The 25,366-nt window shown below is 38.0% G+C and overlaps 1 protein-coding gene across 5 annotated transcripts in view; it reads left to right on the top strand.

Moving 5' to 3' along the window:
• Positions 1–25,366, top strand: part of EFR3A (EFR3 homolog A) — an 83,851-nt gene that overhangs the window by 4,505 nt on the left and 53,980 nt on the right. The window contains exon 2 of one of the 5 annotated variants that reach the window (XM_021088900.1): positions 24,137–24,283. The exons of 3 other annotated variants lie outside the window; for them this stretch is intronic. In XM_021088900.1, the coding sequence (XP_020944559.1) occupies positions 24,274–24,283 (10 nt within the window). In that variant the 5' untranslated portion in view covers positions 24,137–24,273. Of the gene's footprint in view, positions 1–3,420; positions 3,439–24,136; positions 24,284–25,366 lie in introns of those variants that run through there. One more of the 5 variants, XM_021088898.1, reaches the window with a different exon arrangement.

Below are 25,366 nucleotides of genomic sequence, written 5' to 3'. Positions count from 1 at the left end.
TATAACCTGAGATAACTTTTCCCCATAAAAAAAGTGTTATAAGAGTTTTATAGTTTAGGTTCTTAGCAGAACCTGCCTGAAATATTTGCAAGGCCTGAGGCAAGAATACAAATGGAGGCCTGCAAATCATAGTCTAAATCAGAGTTTCTCAGTTTTTGCTCAGAAATTGTTGTCTTCGACTGGGTCATTTCTTGTTTGGGAAGTTCAGGGCTGTCCTGTGCATTGCAGAATGTTTAGCAGCTTCTCTGACCTCTACCCACTAGAAGCTAGTAGTAATCCTCCCTGTCCCCCAAAGTTGTAACAACCAAAAATGTCTTCAGACATTGCCAGATGTCCCCTGGGGTGGGGGTGGGGAGGATTATCCCTGGGTTGAAAGCTACTGGTCTTAATATTTAAATGACAGGGGCCAAGCTGTGCCCACAGCCTGGCCTGCTTTTCCCCATCCAGGGTCCCTGCAGTCTGGACCCCGCCGCCCCCCACCCACCCCAAGCAGCCTGCAGGCCCCATCCCGCCAGAAGTGACCTGTTGGGTCAGGGCAGGATCTTGCTTGACCCCAAGCTGCGGTTGGCCTGTCAGGCTTCTTTGGGGAGCCACAGGGGCCAGGTTCCCCTCCCCCATACCTCACTTTCCATCTCAGGAGTTTGGTACAGTTCTAAGTGCCTCCCAAAACTATACCACCTGAGTAGAGGGACAGTTAGGATGGGGAGGCCCAGCTCTTTGGGGGAACTTCATCTGCCTAGACTCCCACTTCGGGTGACTTGGAGGGGGCAACTTGAAACAAAAACATCTACAGCCGTCTTTCTCTGGTTTTCTAGATTCTGATTTTCAGTATTGCCTCTCTGTCCCCTCCCCTGCCCACACATACTCTAAAGGAAAGAAAACTCTGTTTTGGGGAGGTGGAGGCCCTCATTTCCTGAGTTAAACGAAGATAGCATTTCTTAGGAGAGAGCTACATTTTACCTGTTACATAGCTCCAGTTTGGTATGGAATGATCCCAGGTCATCTGAACACCAGGTGGGTGTTCACAGCTACCTATTTCATACTGCCTTTATGGGGGATGGAAAGGTATGGGATAGAAGTATTATGAGAATCTGTGGCTAAGGATTTGAAGAAGGATTCAAAGTTAATATCAGATGTAAGAGATCAATATTTGTAGTTTTTACATAAATCAGAAAGCAAAATACCACCAACCATGGTTACAGCACACATCTGTGCTTGTAAAAGTCTAAGAACAAATGATAAAGATTTGGGGGGGAATGATTCAATTTCACTAATAAAGAAATGCTAATTAAAAGCTCAGATCATTTTGGTTTATCACATTAGCAAAGATTTTTTAACAATAATAGGCCAAGGTGGTGGTAAGGTACTATAGAAAAGGCAGAAGTCTAAATTGGTATGACTCTTTGGAAAGTAATTTGGCAATATTTTATCAGGTGCTCTAATAATGCTTATACTCACTGACCCAGAAATTTCACTGGGTCATCTTTGAGAAATGATTAAAAACATAGACTACACCAAAATTTGTGCACAGAGATGTCTGTCACAGTAGTATTTGTAAAACAGTGAAAATGCAGAAACCATAATATTCAATAATGGGGAAGTCTGCATCTTGAATATAGAACATCCATGCAGCCATTAAAAAGGATACTTATGGAAGTGCTGGAATTATAAATTATTTTTCTCTTCTATAGTTTGTGTTTTACAGATTTCCTACGGTTAGCATATACTCTACAATCAGAAAAAGATACTTAAGGTTTTTTTTTTATAGCTTTAGCATCATATTTTCAAAATTTTCATAATTCGTTCCAGAACCTGTAATGAAACATTAAAATATTACCCTAAACCTATTTGTCCATAGAGAAGACTTCTGGATTACTGATCATATATATGCATATGTATATATATGGCTTAGGAAAACTGCATTTACTGTCTACTGTTGCTATGAGATGATGGCAAATACTTATCATTGGCATTTTATTATGAAAGGAGGAAGAAATAATTTAGGATTTATTAAGTGGTGGTTTCAATTATGAAAACCTGAAAGATTGAGCTGAATCACTTTGTGTGGGTTCAGTTTTTTGGGAATTTGTGGGCTTTTTTTTTTTTGAATGTGTGTTGTAGAATGAACACAGTTCTAGGGAAGTAGCATCACAAGATGAATGTTGGCAATTCCTCTTATGATTGATGTCAAACCTGTCAGAGTTTTTCATTGTTTGTATTTGCCAGGTTCATTCTGTTCTTGAAATGAGCCTACTCTTGCATATGCCTGAAATCAAGCAGGAATTACTATTAATTTTTCTCTTTCCTTGTAGGCTGGTGCATTTTTCTTTCTGCATATTCATTTACTGCTTGCTAACTTAGGTCTTAGCTATGATTCTAATTTTTATTAAAGAAGGAATCACTACTCAGGTTTTTTTTTTTTTTTTTCATTGTGCCTCTGAATCAAGAGTTCGCTATATTCTAAAAATCAGCAGTAAATGCAGTTTTCAAGAGGACTTTCGTCCTCCTTACTAAAAGGCATTATTTTTGGTTTTATTCTTAGTTGGTGAGTTATTCAGCTGTACCTTTTTCTTTTCATTACGTGAACGCCAGGGTATTTCTGCTGCACTGGTTTCTGGATAATTCCAAGTGTTCTTCACACCCCTGCTACTTAATTGCTTTTTGAACAGCTGTCTTAGCAATTTGCTACAAAGTTCTCTGTGCCATGGTTGCACTTAACTTTAAATGGATATCACTCCTGCTGGGGAGAGAAAATGAAATAAAAGATGTTCAAGTGTGCGTTGTCATTTCCTGGGGCCTCATAAACTTTGCAAAAGGTCCTGGCCAGGCTCAAGGACTAACCTAGAAGTCAAAGGAAGTGGTCCATTTATGACATCTGACATAAATTGATTTATGAACTTAGGAGTATTTTTATTTACTATCTGATTCATTAAATGGAAAAATGATAATACCTTGAGAGATATTTCGATGCAGTGGAATTTGTGTAATTGTGGTTTAGAGTCAGAGATACTTTATGAACCTGTTAGTAGAATCAGTATGTTGTCTGGACAACATAGTTGCTTCTTGGATTGTTACCCTTTGCTGCACCTGGTTCTGCAAGGGCATCTACAGTGGAGGACACTTTATGCAGATACATAGTAGCTGGAATTTGGAGTCCAAGTCCCAGTGGGTTTTTCTCTTTCTCTTAGCTCTCTGGACTATGAATTTAAGAGATCCAGTTTCTTCTTCAGTTCACAGCCCAGATCAGACAAAGACTTAAATAATTTGTCCATTTCATGCAACCTTCTCCTTTGGTTCCATCCTGGTTCTTCACTTGGTCTTCCAAGGATGGGAGCCCCACTGTGAAGCTGTTCCAGGTTTATCTTACTGGGTCATCTTCATGAAGTGTAACAGTTCAGGTCCAAGAGACTGATGGAGGAAACGTGATGTCTGCCCCAGGTCTGTTCTAAATGTATTAACTTTACAAAAGCTCTATCTGCTGGCACAGGATCCTCATTGTTAATTCCTGAGTGTTCCACGTTGTTCCTGATCCATGCTGAAGGGTGGCACAGGTGCCGTTTGAGCTACTTGAGAGCCAGAGTTTTCAAAATGGCTTCCTTGGGAGTATGATGGGGACTGTTGAGTGGAGAAGGTGCTGAGGGGAATGAGCAGGTGGGCTTCTCTAGTTTTATCTGTTTTATTGGTAAGATTTTACATTCATTTTGGCTGCTTTAAAAAAAAGTTTGGAATTTATGGTCTCAGACATTAGAATATGCCCTTTGACAAGAACATAAGATATTTTAGAATCAAATACTCAGGAATCTAGGGGCAAAACCAAAGTTATTTAGCTGATGGCATCTCACCTGTTTTTGCTCTAATGTTCTCCAGGGATGAAGTTGTCTAATCTTTCCTTGTAGTCCTTTCAGTTATAGGCACTGTCAGTATACTCTTCGAGTCACAGATATTCTCTTTTAGTCTTTCTTTTTTTTTTTTTTTCTCATCTTTTGTTTCCTTAGGGCCACACCCACGGCACATGGAGGTTCCCAAGCTAGGGGTCTAATCGGAGCTATAGCTGCCGGCCTATGCCAGAGCCACAGCAATGCCAGATCCAAGCTGTGTCTGCAACCTACACCACAGCTCATGGCAACGCCGGATCCTTAACCCACTGAGCGAGGCCAGGGATCGAACCCACAACCTCATGGTACCTAGTCGGATTTGTTTCCACTGGGCCATGATGGGAACTCCCTCTTTTAGCCTTTCTTATTTTCCAATTGGATTTGTCTTAGGGATTGATTCATTCAGCACATTATTTTAGTGCTTACATGTAGGGACTATAGAGGTGAGTAACGTAGTCCCCTAGCTTTAAAAAGTTTATCCAGTTGATAGAACCTTGTGTAGATGGCTGTTATACAGAGAAGGACAGGGCAGGCCCGGTAAGAACAGTGCTGTGAAGTTTGGAGAAAGACTGCAAGGAGGAGGTGAGGCCACCAGGAGGTGTCCTCAGCCTGAGCAGTCATAGGAGTGTGGGTTTGGGGAGGATGTTAGAGGCGGAAACAACCAGCAGCCCATAGGACTAATGAGTCATTGGTGCTGGGGAAGGCGACGACTTTAAGGCCGCATATGTATTTGGTAATTTTGTCTTTGAAGCAACACATACTTATCAATACCTACTATGTATCAGCTCTTATAGACATTGAGGACACAGCAGTACCTCATCCTAGACATATTAGGCATCCTCCCCGACGTCATCTCTGCTCTCATGAAGCTTAGTCTGATGAGGAAGCCAAGTGCTGAGCAGATAGGGAGCCTTATAAGCACCTAGTACCTGTTTCCTTTGCCACCATATATATAGTTTCTGATAGAGTGGGCGGCCCTTGGTACACATTCAGTATATATTTGTAGAGTGACTCAAATTACTAAAAGAGAAACATAGGTTGCTATGGCAACACATGAGCAAGGTTGGAGGGGGAGCCTTCAAAGGTTATTAAAGTACAGTAGTCTGAGTGATGGGCTTTGAATTTGGATAATAGTGGGATGGGTTGCCGTGTACAAATCTGAATACAGTTAAGAAAGTACAGTTCATGGCCTTAGTTGGATGAGGGGTTGATGGAGGAGGAGGAGTCAGGATTCACTCGAAGATTTCAGGCTTGATCATTTGGGTGAACTGTATCATTTGGATGCTACGGACTTTTTGGAGGACAAGCAGTTTGGGAGAATTGAGATGGAAGGTGAGTCCGTTTTAGGGTAGGCTAAGTGTGTGGTGCCTTAAAGGACTTCAGGGTACATGTGTAGGAAGAACAGTGGATGAAATGACTAAAAGATGGGTTGTAAATAGAGTAACAATGCTGAGGGCAGATCTTTGAGGAGCATGTCCATTTAAAGATGGAATAGGCAGAGGAATCATAGAGGGAGCATTAAAATAAATACCACTGAACAAATACGTGCATGACAAGAACTAGGTAAGACTCAAATGACAGCCTGTATATCGAGACATTGGAAACATTTCAATGTAGCAAGAAAAAAAAAATGGTGGATGCTTTGACAGTGATAATTTATGTGGTGTTGGGGGGAAAAATCTTACTTTAAAGCTTTGGGCCCTAAAGGTGATGGTGTGTCTTAACTGTGGTATGTACTCTCCTGTACTTATGTCATTAACTTGTCACTGCTTCCTAGCTGGGGGAAGAGATTGTCAAATTACCCTTCCTTGAGAGGATGTAAACTGTTATTTCTTCCTGGGTAAGAAAGCTAAATTGTGCAATTTGCAAGTAGAAATTAGAGCAGCTCCACATATGTAATCTAAAATACAACTGAAAGGTTGGTAACTTATCATCCCATTGCTGTCTTCTTTGAGTCTTAATGTTTCATTTATCAGTGGAAGAACTGAATGATTTGCTGGCAGCAGATACAGTGCTTATGTGAACTTGCTGAGGAACTGCTTTATTTCAGACAAAGAACTAAGGGGGCCTTTAGAGACGGGAGCTGTCACCTGAGAGCACAGGTTAGCTCTCGGAGTGTTCAGCACTGCATTCTCCCCCCATGCAACTTATCCTCCTCTTTCCTCCCTCCCCTGTCCATTGTTTTCTGCATATTTACTCACTAGTTTGGAGTAAATAGGCTCTGTTCTCTTTTCACCAACATAGAACTATTGCTGGTCTTTTTGTTGCCCACCATGATAGATAGCTACATGCTGGTTATCTCACAAAACTTTGTATCCAATATTCCAAGAACCGTTAGGGAGGAGGGAGATACAATTAAGTGTGGTTTGGCTGATGAGCTTTTTGCTGGAATGGCACTTGATTTCCCCATCCTTAATTTTTTAAATCTAAAACTGCTCTGTATTCAACCCTGCCAAACAATCTGAGTATTTGCATAAATGTGAGATAATCTTCTTTTGTTCCCTTTTAATTTTCAAGAGTGAATAAGTTTAAGTTGCTGGGTTTTTTTTTTTTTTTTCTTCCATGCATTAGTTGTTATTAAGTCTTACCTTTGAACTTGAGGAAACTGTATTAATATATTGAAGTCTTCAGGTAGCATCAGATTTTGGTTTATGATTCATTAAAAAAGATTATTAGAAAAGATGAGGTTGCCTTCTTAGCAGTTTAACAAAAGTCATACTGTGAGCATTGTATGCATGTGTAATATATTTAAAAAATACTTAATTTAAACAAGTCTTAGACTTTTGACTTTGTGTTACCAAAGTCTCATGTATGGAGTGAATATAAAATGTTTAGAGACTGCTTTAGTTGAAAGTTTGAGGGAGATTGTTCAAACACTGAACATTGAAGGTTTAAATTTGTAGCTTAATTTTTTTTATTAAAATTTTTACTTAACTGCACCACTCAGTGAGTCCTAAGTTTTATCTTTCTAATTTTCTAACTTTAGGTAGAGAAATAAAAAACACATTCTGTTTAGATATATAATTAAAGTGCTCTCTATGTTTTCATTTACTATTTAATCAGTAAATTTAATCATCCCAATTCAAATGCAAAATCTTCAGCATATGGCATAGACACTGTGGGTGTTGTGAAATCTATAAGAAGAATCAGTGCTTTTGGGATATTGAATATATCTGTTCTAAAAATAATTTTGGAAGTTACAAACACCCCCCCCCCCCCCCGATTTAACACATTTGTTACTCTGTGACTAATGAGGAAATAAAAATTTTTTTTAATTTACATAGTTGGGAAATGTTAATGCTGTTTTGAATTTTGCCTGAAATAACTCACTTTCTACTTTTGAAATATTCAGAGGATTTTTTAAAAATTGTTATTACCGTTTTATTTTTATTTTATTTTTTTTGTCTTTTTGCCTTTTCTAGGGCTGCTCCCACAGCATATGGAGGTTCCCAGGCTAGGGGTCGAATTGGAGCTGTAGCAATGCAGGATCCAAGCTGTGTCTGCGTCCTACACCACAGCTCACGGCAACGTCGGATCCTTAACCTACTGAGCAAGGCCAGGGATCGAACCCTCAACCTCATGGTTCCTAGTCAGATTCGTTAATCACTGCACCACGATGGGAACTCCTTCAGAGGATTTTTAATTAAAAATAACAAACTGGTCTGGTTCACTGTGAAAAATCCTAGTCATTTCCTGTGGTGGATTCTTTATATTTGTAAAAAAAACTCCTACAAATTGCCTGATCAATGGTTATAAATGTGAAATCCTAGATACCTAAACTTTTCCTTTTACCCAGACTTTGATTCATTAGGACTCACTGATAAATTGCACTGTTAGGAGACTTGATAAAATTAAAGACCCTGAGTGGCAAAATTCTGAAACTCTAGTTCTTTTTAACCTCTTTGTTAGAAATGAGATTTTTTTTCCCCTCTCTGAATTTTAAAGCTTACACAATATGTTTTTAAGTTTAAAAGTCTGAAGTCATCTAGTATCAGATCACTATAATCCCCAAATAAGTGTTTTAATTTGTAGAGGGGAGAATTAGCTGGGCTCTTTCCTCTGCGTGCACAAATTATAATAAAGTAAAGGATTCCCACCTTATCTTTACAAACTAAAAATGGACTGTAGCTTCAAAACCGGAACTTGCTTTAAGTCTGGATTTGCTGCTAGAATTTCGTGAAAGTTTACATGTAAATGTTGTAATATCTTCCTTATTATCCTTGGGAGCATTTTGTTGTCTGAAGCCAAAATTCACAGTGCGCAGAGGGTAGAAACTTTAAGATGTCCTAAACAGCAGTTGTCATTTGGCTGTGAGTTCATGAAGTAATGGGGGTTCTCTCCTACCTTTTTCAGTGGTTGAGCTCTGTACAGCCCTTGTTTGTTGTCTAGTGTGCTAGGAATTTATTAGTAACTTTTTTGTAGAGGCACCCTGACTTCTCATTTTTCCTTTCATGATGTTCTTATACTCTTCGGGACGTTTTATAGCTCAGAGTAACCTATACTAGGAAGAGAAGATAATTTCTAGAAGTGGGAAGTTATGTTAATATGACAGTTCTCAGGTAGGGTGCCACTTCTCCATTCTCTGTCATCTGACTTGATTTTTATACGTCTGGAGAGCTGTGGTAACAATAGTGTAATCTTTTAGCAGCTACATAATATTTTGACTCTTGCTCTAGTCTCTATGTACAGTTCAGGTGATTTTTTGATTTAAAATTTTTTTCAATAAAAAAAAAAAAGAAACTATCTCAGGAAGTCAGTACAGTAACTGTTAATAGCACGGGCTCTTAAATGGATCCACCACTTCTAGTTGTATGACCTTGGACAAATTACTTTTATCTTTTCGATTCCCTTTTTGTAACCTGTAGATGTTGATAGCCACTCATATGGTCATGAGCGTCAAGGAAGATATAAATCTGGCATATAGTAGATATTTAAATATTTATTGAATGCATCCTGTAAGAATCAGACTGGCAGATAAAACAGGACATTCCTGGGGGTAGATTAGGTTAGGTTTTCTGGTTTTCTACTATATTTTGCAATATATTCATGAAATCAGAATTTGTGCCATTGGGAACTTGCATTTAGTATTTGATGTTCTGTTACTAAGGCTGCTGAAATAAAATACCACATGCTGAATAACTTAAGCAGCGAATTTACTGGCTCACAGTTCTGGAGGTCAGAAGTCTGAAATCAAGGTGGTGGCAGAGTTGATTCCTTCTGAGGGCTGTGAGAGAAGGGTGTGTTCCAGGCCTTAGCCTGGCTTGTAGATGGTCAGTTTCGTGTTCATCTGGAGTTCTCCTTGTCTATGTGTCTGTCTCTAATTTTCCCTTTTTTATCAGGATACTAGATATATTGTTTTTGTTTTTTGTTTTTTGTCTTTTTTGTCTTTTTGCCTTTTCTAGGGCTGCTCCTGCAGCATATGGACGTTCCCAGGTTAGGGGTCGAATTGGAGCTGTAGCCACTGGCTTACGCCAGAGCCACAGCAACGCGGGATCTGAGCCACATCTGCGACCTACACCACACCTCATGGCAGCGTCAGATCCTTAACCCACTGAGCAAGGCCAGGGGCTGAACCTGCAGCCTCATGTTCCTAGTCTGATTCGTTAACCACTGCGCCAGGACGGGAACTCCCAGGATACTAGATACATTGGATTAGGGTCCACTCTAATGATTTCATATTGACCTAATTACCTCTGTAAAACCTTATCTCTAAGAAAGGTCACATTCTGAGGCTCTGGAAGTTAGGGCTGCAGCATATGAAATTTTGAGGGGGATATAGTTCAACCCATAATAGCTATATGAGACATGAAATTGATGCAGATTTTTTATCTTACAATGTTTCCATCTTTTAAACCATGTTTATTTATTAAACTGTAATATACAGGCTGGCATGATCACTTTTTCTTTTACTAAAACTGAATATTCATTTACTTAAACTTGGGTTGAAATAGATCACTTGAAGAAAATTGAAGGAATTTTAAGCAAAAATTATTTTCATGGCTCAATTCTTTGCTATGCTTCTAATTTCTCTGGGGGCTGACTTAAAGTCATTTTGGCATTTGAATTGATTTCAGGAAGGGTACGTATCTGATATCTAGCAAGTACAGAATTTACTGGTCTGTGTGTTATATGAAATCTTACTTGTTTGTTGTTTTTGGTCTTTTTTATGTCTATTTCTAGGGCTGCACCTGCAGCATACGGAGGTTCCCAGTCTAGGGGTTAAATCGGAGCTGTAGCTGCCGGCCTACACCAGAGCCACAGCAACTCGGGATCCGAGCCACGTCTGTAACGCACACCACAGCTCACAGCAACACCAAATCTCCAACCCACCGATCGAGGGCAGGGATCAAACCTGCAACTTCACGGTTCCTAGTCAGATTCGTTAACCACTGAGCCACAATGGGAACTCCCTGAAATCTTACTTGTATTCGTTTCTCAAGAATGCTGTAACAAGGTACCATAAACCGAATAGCTTGTAGTTTTGGAACCTACAAGTCTGAAATTAGGACGTAGGAAGGGCCATGCTTCCTTGGCCCCCTTGGCTCTTCTATCTCTGGTGGCTGCTGGTAAGCCTTGGAGTCCTTGAGCTGTGGCAGCTTAACTCTAACCTCTTCCTGTCCTTCTGTGGCCCTCTTCCCTGTGTCGTTCCATATCTTTCTCTTTATGAGAGACCAGTTTTTGGATTAAGGGCCCACCCTAATCCACGATGACCTCTTTTTAACTGGGTTCCATATGCAAAGCTCTGTTTAAAATAAGGACACATTCACAGCTACTGGGGTTAGGACTTCAGCATATCTTTTTAGGGGAATACAATTCAACCTGCAACATTTGCCCAATGCTTAAGTCTTTTAACTTCTTTTAACTTCTCTCTTTAATCTTCCAAGTTTCCTTAACTAGTGAGTGGACAACTTTGTTACCACAAATTAATGTTTTGGAGCCTCACAACTCAGAACCCTCCCACTATCTTGATTGTTAACCCATAATTCTTCCCAGTACAGAATTATGCTTCATTTGCAACTCCTTGTTCTGTTTCAGTAGTTCGTTGTGGATTCATTTTGAAGTGTTCTTTTGTCTCATATTTTCTTTACTAACTCAGTGTTATGAGTTACATTTGAAATTGGTGAACCTACTATTTTATAATATATAATAGATTTCAATTCCAGGAGTTTTTTGTAATTGGAGTGCATATCATCTTATTGCTGAAGGCATCTTATTTATACTACTGTTTATGAAGACAAGATAGAATGGTATGGAGCAAACTCATGGGAATGAAAAGGTTTGGGGCTTGATTTGAGAGCTGTGAATAGTCCCAGTTTTTATTTGGGAAGTAAGGCTGAGAAATTTTGCCCAGGTTCACCTCCAAGACCAGCTGAAGTGTAAATAAATTGGAGAGATCTTTGTTTTGTTAAAGTATAACTGACTTCACTTTTTAAATCTTTAAATGTGTGTGTATGTGTGTGTATCTAAAATAAACTATCATGTATATTTTATAAAATAAATGATTTGGGTTTTTGTAGGTATGCTCTGAACTATTTTATAATTTGTCTAATTGTGGATGCTACTTTAATAATCTTTTCCATAAAATTCTCATTATGTTTCTGACATCTACTAAGATGTCTTATATTCTTTCTGTGTTAATTTTGCCTCATATAAACTTCACAGCTTTTTCAAAGACAGCTGGAAAATGTCAGGTTTTTTTTTTTCTTTCACAAGTTGGAAATGCCACATTCAGACAACTTCTGAGGAAAGAAAAAGCCTTTATTGTGAGTCTAGGTTTGAACTTAAACATTCACCTGGTTTTAGTACAAAGTGTTTTGTTTACCAAGAACTTGAATAGACTTTCTTATTACCTGCCTTGCAAGTTAATTTAGAAGGGAGATATCAAAGCCTGTGAGTCCTTGTTAAATAGTAGTGTCCATGCTGATCTTCTCTCTACCGTCCACAGTATCTTGTGTAGTACTTTGCTCATGATTGGTGTTCATCAGTATTTGTTTGCAGTTGAGTTGGGATACCATGTGCATTTAGAATTAGAAGGAATCTTGGATGACTTAGTCTAACCTCTAGTTTGAACCTGGACATCAACAGACAGATTGAGCTGTATTAAACTCAATAGATTAAGAGAGTAAGCTGTATATCTGCCAGCTGCCAACATTTACTTTCTGCATAACTTTTTATGTATTTCATCTTAAGCATGAGAGTCAAATGCTCTTACGTGTAGCATTTTGACTACAACTGATTTAAAAAAAGATCACTTTAGTCTAATATATCAGAGAAGACTCCAAGTTTCAGATTTCATTTTTCTTTTACAGAAAAGAAAAATGTACATAACTCTAGACTTTCTTTCTAGACATTTTTGGATCCTTACCCTTTTAACATCTTTTACCTGCTGAGTCTCTCAAAAATGAGTAAACCACACAGCCTTTTCTTGAGGAGTTTCTAGACCTCTTAAGAGAAATAGATTAATATGTCATTTAAGCAGATGATGGTGGTGGTGTGGCAGAGAAGAGTGGGCCCTGCCCAGCTTCAGGCAGTCTTCAGGGACAACTTCCTTGAGGAATAATACCGGGCTGAGACAGGATGGATGACTAGGGAAGGGCATAGCAATAGAGAAGCCTGGCCCCTTCATATACCTTCGTTTGCCAGTGCCTTTGAAAATGCAACATGTAGAACATGGCCTTTTTGTTCTTTATCCAGGCTATAGGATTGTTAGGCAAAAGAGCTAAAAATCTACAGAGTTTTGTGATAATGATTAGAAATCTTCCTCTAGGTTTGTGTTTTCCAAACTCAAGAACTCTGACAGTGTTTTCACACCCTAGTCTGAAAAATATTGAATGAGAAGTTTAGTATTTTTATTTTAGGTCATTACTTGGTGCTAGAATGGCTTCAGACACAGAAGTATTAAACATGGGCACCAGAATCAGTGTAGGTTATATTGGTTATAATGTGGTCCTGCATATGCTCATATACAAAATGAAATGGTTTCGAGTAAGATGTATTTTTAGGTACTAGAGTAGAGTTACTAAAAATTCACAAACCAGTTGTTTTGTTCTATAATTTTGTTGAACAGTTTTGTTGGGTGGTGTTAAGTTTATTGATTTGCACTTCTGATTTCCACTTTTTGGACATTGATGTAATAAATGAACAAATAAAAAATCAGTAAAAACAAAAATATCAAGCACTGGTAGATGAGTAGCAAGACATAGTTCTGCCCTTCGAAACTCAGACTACTGTGTTATGTGGAAACAGGTGAAAGAGCAGTTATGGTTGTGATACTACAAAACTATGAAAGCCCTGTAAATTCCCAACCTTTTAGAATTTCCTGTTCTTCATCATTTCTCAAACATTTCTTCTTCTTCTTTTTTTTTTTTTTTTTTTTTTTTTTTTTTTTTTTTTTTTGTCTTTTTGTCTTTTTGTCTTTTCTAGGGCCACTTCCCACAGCATATGGAGGTACCCAGCCCAGAGGTCGAATCAGAGCTGTAGCTGCCGGCCTACACCACAGCTACAGCAACGTGGGATCTGAGCCTCGTCTGCCACCCACAGCACAACTCAAGGCAATGCCGGATCCTTAACCCACTGAGCAAGGCCAGGGATCGAACCCGAAACCTCATGGTTCCTAGTTGTTAACCACTGCACCACAAGGGGAACTCCCATCATTTGTCAAACATTTCTGACGGAAGTTCTTCAACCATAATCTTAAAAGTTGTTTTGGGCAGTGCAAAATACAGTGTGACAACTAGAATTTTTTGAATTTTAATCTAGGTTGGGAGCTTCTTGAGGACCCACATCTTGTATTTCTGGCACTTTCCCTGTAGTAGCCACCTTATAAATCTCTTTTGATTGGTTGACTAGCATGAAATAGTTACAGTGTTCTTTGAATCTCTGTCTTGGAAGTCTTCCTCAAATGTGAAACTTTGTCAGATTATGTTATTATTAGAATGAGACCAGTGCCCAGTTCTTGATTTTGTTAGAAGATCTTGTTGTTTTTATCATATTTTTAACACCAAATGCCAAATGAAGGGTGGGGTTCTGCAGACATAAAATGTTTTTTTCTTCCAGTCTTTATTTTAATAGAACTTTCATTTAGTGATTATCTCATTCTAATCAATTATTTTATCCTTTGTTATTTGCTAAAAATTATCTAACATAATCTAGTTCTGTATTCAGATAAAAGACATATCTCACTGAAAACTGATGAAAATAGTAATGAAATATATTACTAGATCATTTTGAGGGCTATTTCATACTCTTCATCGCTTTATTTTTAATAAGAACGTATAATCATTGTAAACTATGTGATTAGTCTCATTCCTAAAACCCACCCCACCCCCCACCCCCTGCTCCACCCCATGTCAAGTATAGAGTCTGTAGAACAGTGATTTTCATTCTGGATATTCTGAAACTGCCAACTGCTTTGATTTATTTTTGGTTGAAATATTTAATACACCTTGAAATTTTGATTTATATTGCTGTAAAATCTGGGATTTTCATGTTTACTTGTTTTTAAAAATCCGCTTAATTTCTTTTTCTGCTGTTTCCTCATTCTTGGAGCCTTTCTGTCTTCCTTTCTTCCTTCCTCCCTCCCTCCATCCCTCCCTCCCTTTCTTTCTTTCTTTCTGAGTTCTGAGTTCTTCTATCTCTGTAATTGGGACTTTTGTAGAAGGTATAGGATTTGAAAATCTTTCCTTTGCTTTCTCTAATGCTGTTTTTTTAAATAGTTTTCTCCCTGTTGTTTTTATATGTTTTCCTTTCACTTCCTCCTCTTCTAGTCACTTCTTACGTGTTTGCTTTCCCCAGGATTCTCTCTCTAATTTCATCCTGTTTTCCTATGATGACCGTAGCCAAACTAGTTGCTTTTGCTATCATTTATAAGCTTTTGATTCTTAGATTTGTATTTCTAGTCTAGATCACTTGTCTACTTCCAGATGCCCTACTTTGGGGTAACCTCAAATTTAACATATGCAAAATAAAATTTATTTTCTCTTTTTGATGCCTTCCTCCCACCCCCAAATTTATCTTCCTCTATTCCTAGTTGGATACCACCATTAATCATTTGCCCAAACTGTCCTATTACTTTCGACTCTTCCCTCCTTGTACCTTTTACATTCAGTTGGTTTCCATGTCTGCTTCCTGTAAGTTTGTCTAGCCATTTCTCTTGTGTTGCAGAACTTTATGCTTGTTTGCAAATTAAAACTACACTCTTGTTCTTAACACGTGGCTCCCTCCACCTGGAACCATCATCTTCCCTTCTTTGCCAAATTCCTGCTTCTTCAAGACTTAGTTTAGTTGTTACTTCTTGCAGGAAGGTTAAGGTCACACTGCTGTTATCTTATAGCAATGTCTTATATCATAGCTTTTATTGCATAATTACAATTCTCTTTGTATGTGGTTATCTTCTTCTATCAGACCACATTTTACTCTTTTTCAGACTGCTCATAAAACCCTAAGGAAAGCATTGTACTATGGAAAACAGTTTACTTAGGTAGCTTTTCTTATGAGGTAACCTTTTATGATAAGAGAATCAACACATTTACATAGTAAAAGTAGAAGACTTGTGCATATTGTTTTAGTTAGGGAAGTTACCAGTGTTGTAATTGTTCTAGAGATAATTTTTGTATTAAGAGTATGGTAGAAGGAGTTCCCTGGTGGCTCAACAATTTCAGGATCTAGCATTGTCCCTGCAGTGGCTTGGGTTTGATCCCTGGCCCAGGAACTTTGGCATGCCATGGGTGCAGCAAAAAAAAAAAAGAGTGTGATAGAAAAACAAACATAATTAGATATATATAATTCTTCCCGAAGACTGAGGGTGAATTCAGTTACTTGCCAATATGGTTTTGTTTGCATCTGCCTTTTGTTTTTAGCAAAGGGATACTTATCTCGTTTTCTGTAGCATCAATTGCCCACAGTCTTGTTATAGTTTAAATGTCTTCATGTCAAGAAACAGTTTTGTGAATTAGTCACGTATCTCAGTCCTTAGCTTCACTGTAGTAGGCATTTTATTAAGACCTTAATTACAAATGTGCAGGGAATTTACCAGTTAATAATAAAAATGTTACGTTATTTGATATATAAAGATAATAGTTATTGTATACCAGAAAAATTAAAGCCTGACAAACCTTAAGTTATTTTTTTTTACCAACGTTCTGTTTCTTTGTTTTCCTCCCTTTTATCTTTTGCTGAATCATTATTGCTTTTCCTCATTCAGTTACAAGTAGCTGGAACTGAAAACTTGTCTGCTTTGATGCCTTTAGACATTCTCAGGCTAAGAGAATAAGAATAATTCTTAGTCCTGGGTTGCCTGCGACTACCAATATTTATAGGATTGGTCCTGGCGTGTTTTTATAGCATCCTCAGTCACTCTAGAAATGCTAAATTACTAAGCATCCCTGGGCCTTAGAACCATCTGAATTGGTGATTTGCAAATTGAATTCTTGCCTTGAATTGTCCTTAGAGGTCCTTCTGGACTTCTGCAAGCTTATCCTTTTTTGTGTAAATGTTAATGGCTCTCTCTGTGTTTTGATTTTTGATGTGCTGATTCTAGGACCTTGAAGTTTTTGGTGTCCTCTATCAAGTAGCACTAGTCACCTTTTTTTTTTTTGATAATTTTTAAGGTTTGTTTTCTTTCTTTGTTTTGTTTTGTTTTGGTGGCACCTGTGACATGTGGAAGTTCCTGGGCCAGGGATAAAACTTGTGCCACAACGGTAACCAGAGTCGCAGCAGTGACAATGCTGGATCCTAACCCACTGAGCCATGAGGGAACTCTCAGATAATTTTTGTGTTTTCTTAATGTGGAATTTTTAACTTATTCTAATCTTATTTTTGAACTATAGAAGGTTTTGGCTGTTTCAAGAAATTTTTGCGCTTTCAAAGTGGATTCTAAGTGCATGAGAGAATTCATGGGCTATTAGCTTATATCTAGGCATTGATATAACAAAAACAATTTTGGGGGGGTCTTTTTTTTTTTCATCTTCTGAGGGCTGCACCCACTGCATGTGGAGGTTCTCAGGCTAGGGGTCTAATTGGAGCTGTAGCTACCACCCTATGCCAGAGCCACAGCAATGCCTCAAAGCAATTTTAAGAAACAAAAAATAATATTCCACAGTGTTCCATGAATATTTGTTTGTTAAGGGTTTTTTACAAGTAGTTCTAATTAAAGGGAGAGTTATATAAGTTCAGTTTCTTTTGTTTTCTTTCATGTTAAAGGAAAATGTCTCTAGTCATTTAGGTATACGTAGGTCTTAGTTTTTGTTTATGTCTGAAGAACACATTTTCTTCTTAAATTAAGACACTCCAGTACTTTCTGACTAGTTTTGCCATATTACATATTTACCAAGATTTGCTCTGAGAAGAGGAAAATAAGTTTTTATAGAAAGTTCCAAAGATTGGCTTATTGGCTTATTGCAATTTATGGAAACTGTCAGAGCCCTCAGTTACTTTGCCAGCTGTTTCCCTAGCTGAAGATTAGTGGATTTTTGTCAGAGTTTTTGTTAGACTGTGTTTTAAATAGACTTTTTTTTTTTTTCCCAAGAAGTTTTTATTGGCTATCAAAGCCTAAAATAATATCATTATACAACTATAATTTTCTCTTTTTTTGTGGGTTTCAGTTTTCTTTTTTTCTCAAAAAAAACTTTTTATTTTATTTTATTTTTTTAAATTTTTTTCCCCACTGTACAGCAAGGGGATCAGGTTATCCTTACATGTATACATTACAATTACATTTTTTCCCCACCCTTTCTTCTGTTGCAACATGAGTATCTAGACAAAGTTCTCAATGCTATTCAGCAGGATCTCCTTGTAAATCTATTCTAAGTTGTGTCTGATAAACTCAAGCTCCCGATCCCTCCCACTCCCTCCCCCTCCCATCAGGCAGCCACAAGTCTCTTCTCCAAGTCCATGATTTTCTTTTCAGAGGAGATGTTCATTTGTGCTGGATATTAGATTCCAGTTATAAGTGATATCATATGGTATTTGTCTTTGTCTTTCTGGCTCATTTCACTCATATGCACAAAATATATGGAGAAAAATGTGATTCCTTTTTTTAATTCTTAACAGTACTACTGCCACTATCATTTAGTAGGTATTGTATATTTTAAACCAAAAAAGCAATCACATACTATTTCAGTTTTCAGTTCTGCCGCCTCTAATGTCTTACCTCCAGAGGTGGGGACACAGGGGTGGTGTGCTTCCTGCCAAGACTGCCACCTGCGCACATCTGAAGAAGGTCTGCAGCATGCAGAGGGCGGCCATATGGTCTTAGAAGTAGGGCTGAACCACATGCTGTGTGTTAGCGGTGGTGGAGACAGAGGCTTGAGTACTTTGCTTTCCTGGTTGCAGCTCTGGTTTCTGTGTCAACCACTGGATTGTTTCTATCTGCTTTACAAACTAAACCAACATCAGATGACATGAATAGAGAATTGTATTTCCTGATTTTAATATTTGTAGTATTTTTTTCCATATGATGATTCCAAAAGGTTTTAAATGCAGTCTTGCAGGATTACATTTTCTAAAAGGCATGTTTAGTCTGTATTTTATTACTCTTGTCCTTGGGTAACTCTGCTGAGTCATATTTAATTTTTTCAGTTAAGTATGATAAAGTGTAGATATAAATTTATAAATTGTCTGTAAGCAGGGCAATGCCTAATATATATTTTTCTTTAAAAAATGTGATAGTGGGAGGAAAACAGATATTGAGTATAAATTGATCAGTAGTTGACTCAGAAAAAAGCTATTTTTTCCTACAGACAGTATCTCAGTAGTTTTGAAAAGCATGCGGAGTTTTGTCTGCATTGTGCTTTTTGTAGAGCCAAATACTGCAGTGCAGTGGGAAGACTATCTTTTAAAAAAGAATTTGAGCTTTAATTCCTTTTATTGCCTTCGTTGTCCTCTTTTCCATGAGGTTTATGTGCCTGGGAATAAAGAACAAGTAGTGAAATTGAGAATGAAAGGAGAGAAGGTATAGAATTACATGCAGAAAGAATCGTGTAATAAAATACTCCTCTAATGGATTAAAATCCTTTTAAAAGGAACACTTTCCTAAAGATAAGACTATTTTGTTCCCGCTTTTCTTTGACCCCTATCTAATTAGCCACCAAACCCTTCTGGTGCATCCTTTGTGCCACCTGCTACGTCCCTTCTTTTCTAGGCTCTGGGTCATTAGAAAATGCATTTTGGTTTTTTCCACGTGCCATCCTCTGTAGTGGTACTTGTTTTATTCTGTCTGCTGGTAATTGCAGTCCACTGTCTTCAGAGTATACTTAGAGTTCAGTCTACTCTTCTTCAGGGGAGCCCTCGGCTCAATCCCATGTCCTTCGTAAAACCTCCCTTCACTTGAGCTGGAAATGTTTCTATCTTCTATGGTCCTGTGGTCAATTTGACATCGAATATCCTTTGTCCTCAAATATTGTCCAAATCTTGCTTTAAAATTCAATTTTTAAACCTTTGTCTTTTCAAATCGATAGTTACCTTTCTGATCCTCTGTAGTTCTTAACACAGTGCCTTGTCCACATGTTGAAGTGCAGGAATGACACTCACATTATAGGCTTTAATGTAGTGTCTGTATGTGTACGTATGGTATATGTAGATTTATATAATAAGTGTCTGGTCCTTGGGAGGGATATGCATGGGTGGGACCATAGTGTTACTAAAACATTTAATTGTATGAAGTGAGTGCTTATTCTGACACTAACTGAATGAGTAACTTAATTTTAACTTTGAAGAGAATGTATGTGATACAGACCCTTTTTAAGGACTTTGGCTACCACAGAGTTAGAGGTCTTAAAGTCATGAATTTTTAAAATCTTTTAATAGAACAACATGCTGTCTCTTTTCACCTTGATTACTGATAGCTTCCACTAAGCCTAAAAATAAAGCATGAATTGTTTAAAGTGACTCAGTTGACATTGACAGCTGTTCATTGGAAAAACTGTATTGTCCTGGCATTTATTTAGTATTTCATGGCGGACAGTGTACTTTATCATTTTATTATAGCACATGTCAGCAAATATTAAATTCATTGTATCTATCAGTACACTTTGAGTCCACATTCATTTATTGAAGGAATATTTTTTGTGAATACTGTATTCTAGACATGCACAACGATGAACAAAATATATGGGCTTTATGTTGGAGTGACTCATATTCTGCTGGGAAAGACAGGCATGTATATAAATGAGTACGAAAATTTGTTACAGGTACTGTGATAGAAATATACAGTGAAGGCATAGGGACCAAAATCCAGTCATCATAGCCATCCCCATTTAAATATATGACATTTAGTAAGCCCTAAATAAGCCAGTGAATTCCTAACAAATTACAGGAAAGAGTTAACTGAGATGCTGTAATTGTATAGAAGATATAGATTCGATTATTTTGTCCTTTAATAGATCATGACACAAACCTAAATCAAGGTCGTACAGCTGGTTCCCATCATAAGATCCAAGCATTCTTCAGCTTCAGTGACAGTGGTAGTAACTTCTTATCTTTGTGGTAGAGAATACCTTTATCCCAAATACCCGGTGACTTGGTGGTGGTTAATAATAGAGACGTTAAGTTTTAATTATTAATAGTTTAGTAAGGAGATCTTAATATTTCCAGTTAGATTTAAATTATCATTGGGTAATACAGTTCATTGAAAGTGTAAGTACCTTATGTTAAAGGGAGTCTTAGTTAATTATCCAAAACCCCAAACTTAGAGAGCTACATAGAAAAGCAGATGTCATCACAAACCAGAAGTACTCACGGATGGACCAGCCACTTAGAGTATTGGACCCATTAAGCAGAATTCTCTCAACACCCCTGTATGCCCATGATCCTTGCTTCATGCTTCTGTCAGCTCACCCATGAGCTTTTCTGTGCAGCTCCTCAGGTCCTCCTGTGGATGCCTGTTAGATCAGAATGAATTAATCCTAACACCTCACTGTCAAAGAAGAAGGATGCTAGAGGTCAATATGTTTCACTCCTGCCTGAGGTGAGGACCAGGAGACCCTGGTGAATTTTCATGATGTCTTGGGTGTCTTTAAAGAAGATAGGAGTGTGCAAATTTACTAAAGTGTGTACATCTACACCCCCCCATATATAATGTTTAAAGCATCTTCTACATTCTAGGCAACTTTTATATTAATTTAGTGCTCCTAACCCTGAGAGATTGGTAGAAGGATTTTTCTATTTATTCACAAAGGCTCAGAGAGCCTTATTGAACAGATTGCCCCATGAGCCTCTCTGCACACTACTATAATATTCAGCTTGGCATTTTTTTGGTCATAATTTTTCTTTCCAGCTATGCCCTAGTTCCATTTTCCCATAGTTTAGTTACCCACTTAAGACTTCCTGCTTCTCCTGCTATATCATAAGTAGGACTCTGAATCCCACGTGCTGTAGGAGGGGAATAGTGGATTACTGTCTCCTTTATATGAGAATTAAATTTAAAAGAAGAATTCATATTGCTGAGACCTCCCATTTGCTTGAGAGTTTCTCTGCTTGGCTCTTTTTTCCCTTTGGAAAAGAGGAAGTTGGGACGATGTCAGAAAGTGAGGAGTTTTTTTGGAAGGGATCAAAAGCAAGGATGAGGAGGAATTAAGGGAATGCTTTAAGGAGAAAAGATAGAAATAGGTTTATTTTCTTATTTAAACTATATGAAGGATCTATATTAAGCAAACTGGCAATATAGTACCTTAGTAGTATCTTGTTTAAGCTATTTGGCCTCGCCAGTAGAATTCGATAAGGATATTATCAAGTTCTTGATAGCTTTATATTTGATGTCAACAAGTTAGATAAGTTACAGTACATTAGTACCCTCTGCTAATTAATTTCAAGTAAAGTGAACCAGGCACTTCCTGAACAGTAGGTAAAGGGATCTAAGAGCAGGCAGATCAACTATTAAACAGTCTCTTACAACATGAAGGACTATGTTCGGGTACCTGCAGCTGAACTGGAAAAGCCTTATGAATTGGCTTCAACAAGGGAATCAACTGCATTTCTGTGCCTCAGTAGGTCCAATGATTTTATTGTACTTGTTCTTGTGATGTTGATAAGTACAGTATTCTCTGATTTTAAATAGCCTTAGAGTTATTTCTTTTGTGGTTACTATTGCCAGGCCTTCTAACCTTATATTACCTTCAGTAGGGTATCATTTTTGTAGAAACCTGGGTAAGTTGAAGTTTCAAAACCTGGTTTCATGCGTCTTCTCTATAGTTGGTAGATTTTCATGTAAGTAAATGATCAAGAAGGTGTTTTTGCTTTGTTTTGTTTTGGACCTTCTGGAGAAATTCACTGTGATCCTTTATTTCCCTCCATGGCAGTGCATCCCTCATCTGTTAGTCGCACTCATCCTGCAGTCATGTTCATTGGTCATGGTTTGCGGACAGCTAAAGTCTTTAAAGTAACTTGGAAATTGCCTGGTACTTGAACTCAGTGTGGCAGTTACCCTCCAAAGTCCTCAGGTCTGGTGGGGATCTCAGCTCCTCTCCCTACCAGCTGTTATGATAGGGGGCACATGGGCCTCCCTTAGCCTCTGCTTCCCGCTTTATCAAACGAAGCTGATTAATAACCACCTCTCCGGAGAGTTGCTGTGGGAGTAAATGAGTAATGCGGTAAAGTACTTAGTGTAGTTCTTCACACATCATGTTCAGAAAATAGCAGTTACCCCCACTGGTTCTGAGAGTGTTAGTGAAAGCTTGAGAACCATATGTAAAATGCGTTGGATTTTTGGATGATTCATTCACAGCAGAGGTTTTCACATTGTTGGGACTACTATCCCAAGGGCCCTCAAGCACCTCTGCTTACCCCGATTGTACTGCTTATAGTGTTACCCCTAATAGCTACCATTTTACTGAATGCTTACTGTATGTTATACCCTTAATAAGAACTTTTCATATAATTTTATTTCATTTTCCCAATAAATACGAAGGTGGCATTATTAACTCATTTAACTGATGAGGAAACAGGCAAAATAATAGGAATAACCTGCCCACCTAGCTGGATAGTGAGTAACCTTGGGTTCACCGCAGGTCTGTCTGACTCCATGCCACCTATTGGGGATCTTGTCTTTTTACTCATATCTCCCCCAGTAGACCTGAGGTTCCTGAAAGTGGGAACTAGAAGTTATGTATATTCCAAGTTGTCATTTTTTTAAAGCCTCTTTTAACTAAAAGCAGTGTATAATATCAGAAAGTGTCAGTGTAAGTGAAACTTAATAGCTTATTAAGAATTCTTTCTTGCCTTTTGAAAATTACATAATTTACCATTCTGACAGGAAACTTGAGGCTTTGGGACTTGTTTTTCAGTTCCATTGCCAGTCTTTTTGCCATAATAGCAATTTGAATTTACTATATTTGGCCTGGCATTAGTGCTTGCAAAGTATTCATTCTAATCTTCTTATCTGGTTATAAGCTTCTTTCAGATTGCAATACCTAGCTCAATGCCATGTATAAGTTAATCACTTGATACATGTTTGATTTTAATTTATTTCAGTGTATTAACAGTCATCTGAAGTATTTTTATATTAGGTATAGTTGACGCAGAAATAATACTTTTGCTTGATTGGCTGTTACCCTTGTTTTTCTTTCTAATAATCAGGCTTGTGTTTTGTTGGTGTTAGTTTGAAAAACATCTCCTAATGGACTCTTTGGTGTTTTTTTTCTTCTATTAAAGTCAAAAACATCCTGAACAACGAATAGTGTTTTATACAGTAAGTGTACGGTACCTAAATATGTACTGCTGAATTATTCACTATTTTTTTTTTTTTTCTTTTTCAGCTACACCTGCGGCATATAGAAGTTCCTGGGCCAAGGTTCAAATCCTAGCCGCATCGGCAACATACACCACAGCTGCGGCAATGCCATAGAGAAGCTGTATCATTAACTCATTGTGTCACAGTGGGAGCTCCTTCACTATTTTTTAGTAACAGTTGATAAACTCCTCCAGAGCAGGGGTCTTGTCTCTTATACTTTCCTGTGTCTGTGGCATCTACTAACATGGTGTCAGGGATGTAGTAGGTTTGGATGAAATATTTGAATATTGATTGATTTGACTACTAATATCTATGGTTTTGTAGAAAGAGCATGAGCTTTCAGAGTTAGACACTGGATTTTCACCCATCCACTGCTGTTGAGTAAATTACTCGATCAGTTCTGTTAGGGTTTCCACTCTTGGATAGTGGTGATGATACTACCTCACTGATTTGCTGGGAATGTTAAATAATGTTGGTACATGGCTGTATGATCACTAAAGATGCTCTACAGTTCTTAATTCTGTCTTGTTTTTATCAGTATTTTAACGGCCCCATTCTGCTGCAAATCTGGACTCAGGCTTATGTGTCTCAGCCCGTTGGTCACTCATGAGTGCATACATGAGTGGTATATACTTCATGAGCCAAGTGATATCTGGAAAAGTTGTCTCTTGAATAATGCTACCTGGTAAGATGGTGGTAGAAAGATGCTTAAACCTGAATTCGCTTAACTTCTAATTTAAGTGGTCTTTCATACCATATTTTGGTTTCTGAATACATACAAGTGCACAGTAACACACAGACACACAAACCCCAGTTTCATAAATCATGGAAATGATTTATTTTTATTTATTTAACCACACCTGCAGCCGGTGGAAATTCCCAGGCCAGGGATCAAACCTGTGCCACAGCAGCGACCTGAGCCGCCAAGGTGACAACATCAGATCCTTAAGCTGCTGAGCCACCAGGGAAGTCAGGAATAATTTTATAATGGCTCAGGACCAGTATTCCCTTTAAGTTATTGGTTTGTGGGACAAGGAAACAGATCCCTTCTGCTTACATAATTCTTTCCAGAGAGCAATGTGCCTACCCAAGGTCATGTAGCCACTTTGGTGAAAGAATTGGAACGAACCCAGGTCTTCTAGATCCAAATCCATGACTCTTTCCAAGATGCTAGCAATTGAAAATATATAAGGCAGCCTTCGAGCAGATTTTGAAATCCCTGGACTTTGTTTTGAAGTTGATTCTCTATTTGAAGTTGTTGATTTCTTTTGAGGTTGATTCTCCCTTGATTGAGATTCCTTTATATGATGCATCATGTAGATACATGTATTAACTTTTTTTCGCCAAGTGTAAACTGATAGTTTAAGACCACTGTGGCTGGTGCCCAGTGTATTGTGCCAGACAGGAAAAGTGGGGGCTGCGGCGGGAGGGGAGGGATGGGGGATGCAGAGAGTAGTAGGAGATGAGATCAGAAAGGAGGTAAGGTGGGTACCAATTATGTATTTGCTTTAGAGGATGAATAGTAGATTTTGTGTGTGTGTGTACATGTGCACATGTGCCCCCAGACAGTTTGGATTGGAGCTTTGTAATAATTCATTAGTATGTTCATTTCAACTGGGCGTCTTTGGGGAGAAGAGGAGAAATTTAACTTTTTCATTTCTTCATCAATAGAATTTGCATGTCTTTTTCTGTAGAATTTGCATGTCTTTTTCTGTTATTTGAACTTTTCCCCTTTATTTTAAGTAAACATCCAGAAATTTGAATTTCT

Source organism: Sus scrofa, chromosome 4, assembly GCF_000003025.6.
Source record: "Sus scrofa isolate TJ Tabasco breed Duroc chromosome 4, Sscrofa11.1, whole genome shotgun sequence".
NCBI classification, from domain to species: Eukaryota; Metazoa; Chordata; class Mammalia; order Artiodactyla; family Suidae; genus Sus; species Sus scrofa.
Note: the sequence above shows the minus strand (reverse complement) of the source record. Positions and strands in the feature narration are given on the sequence as shown.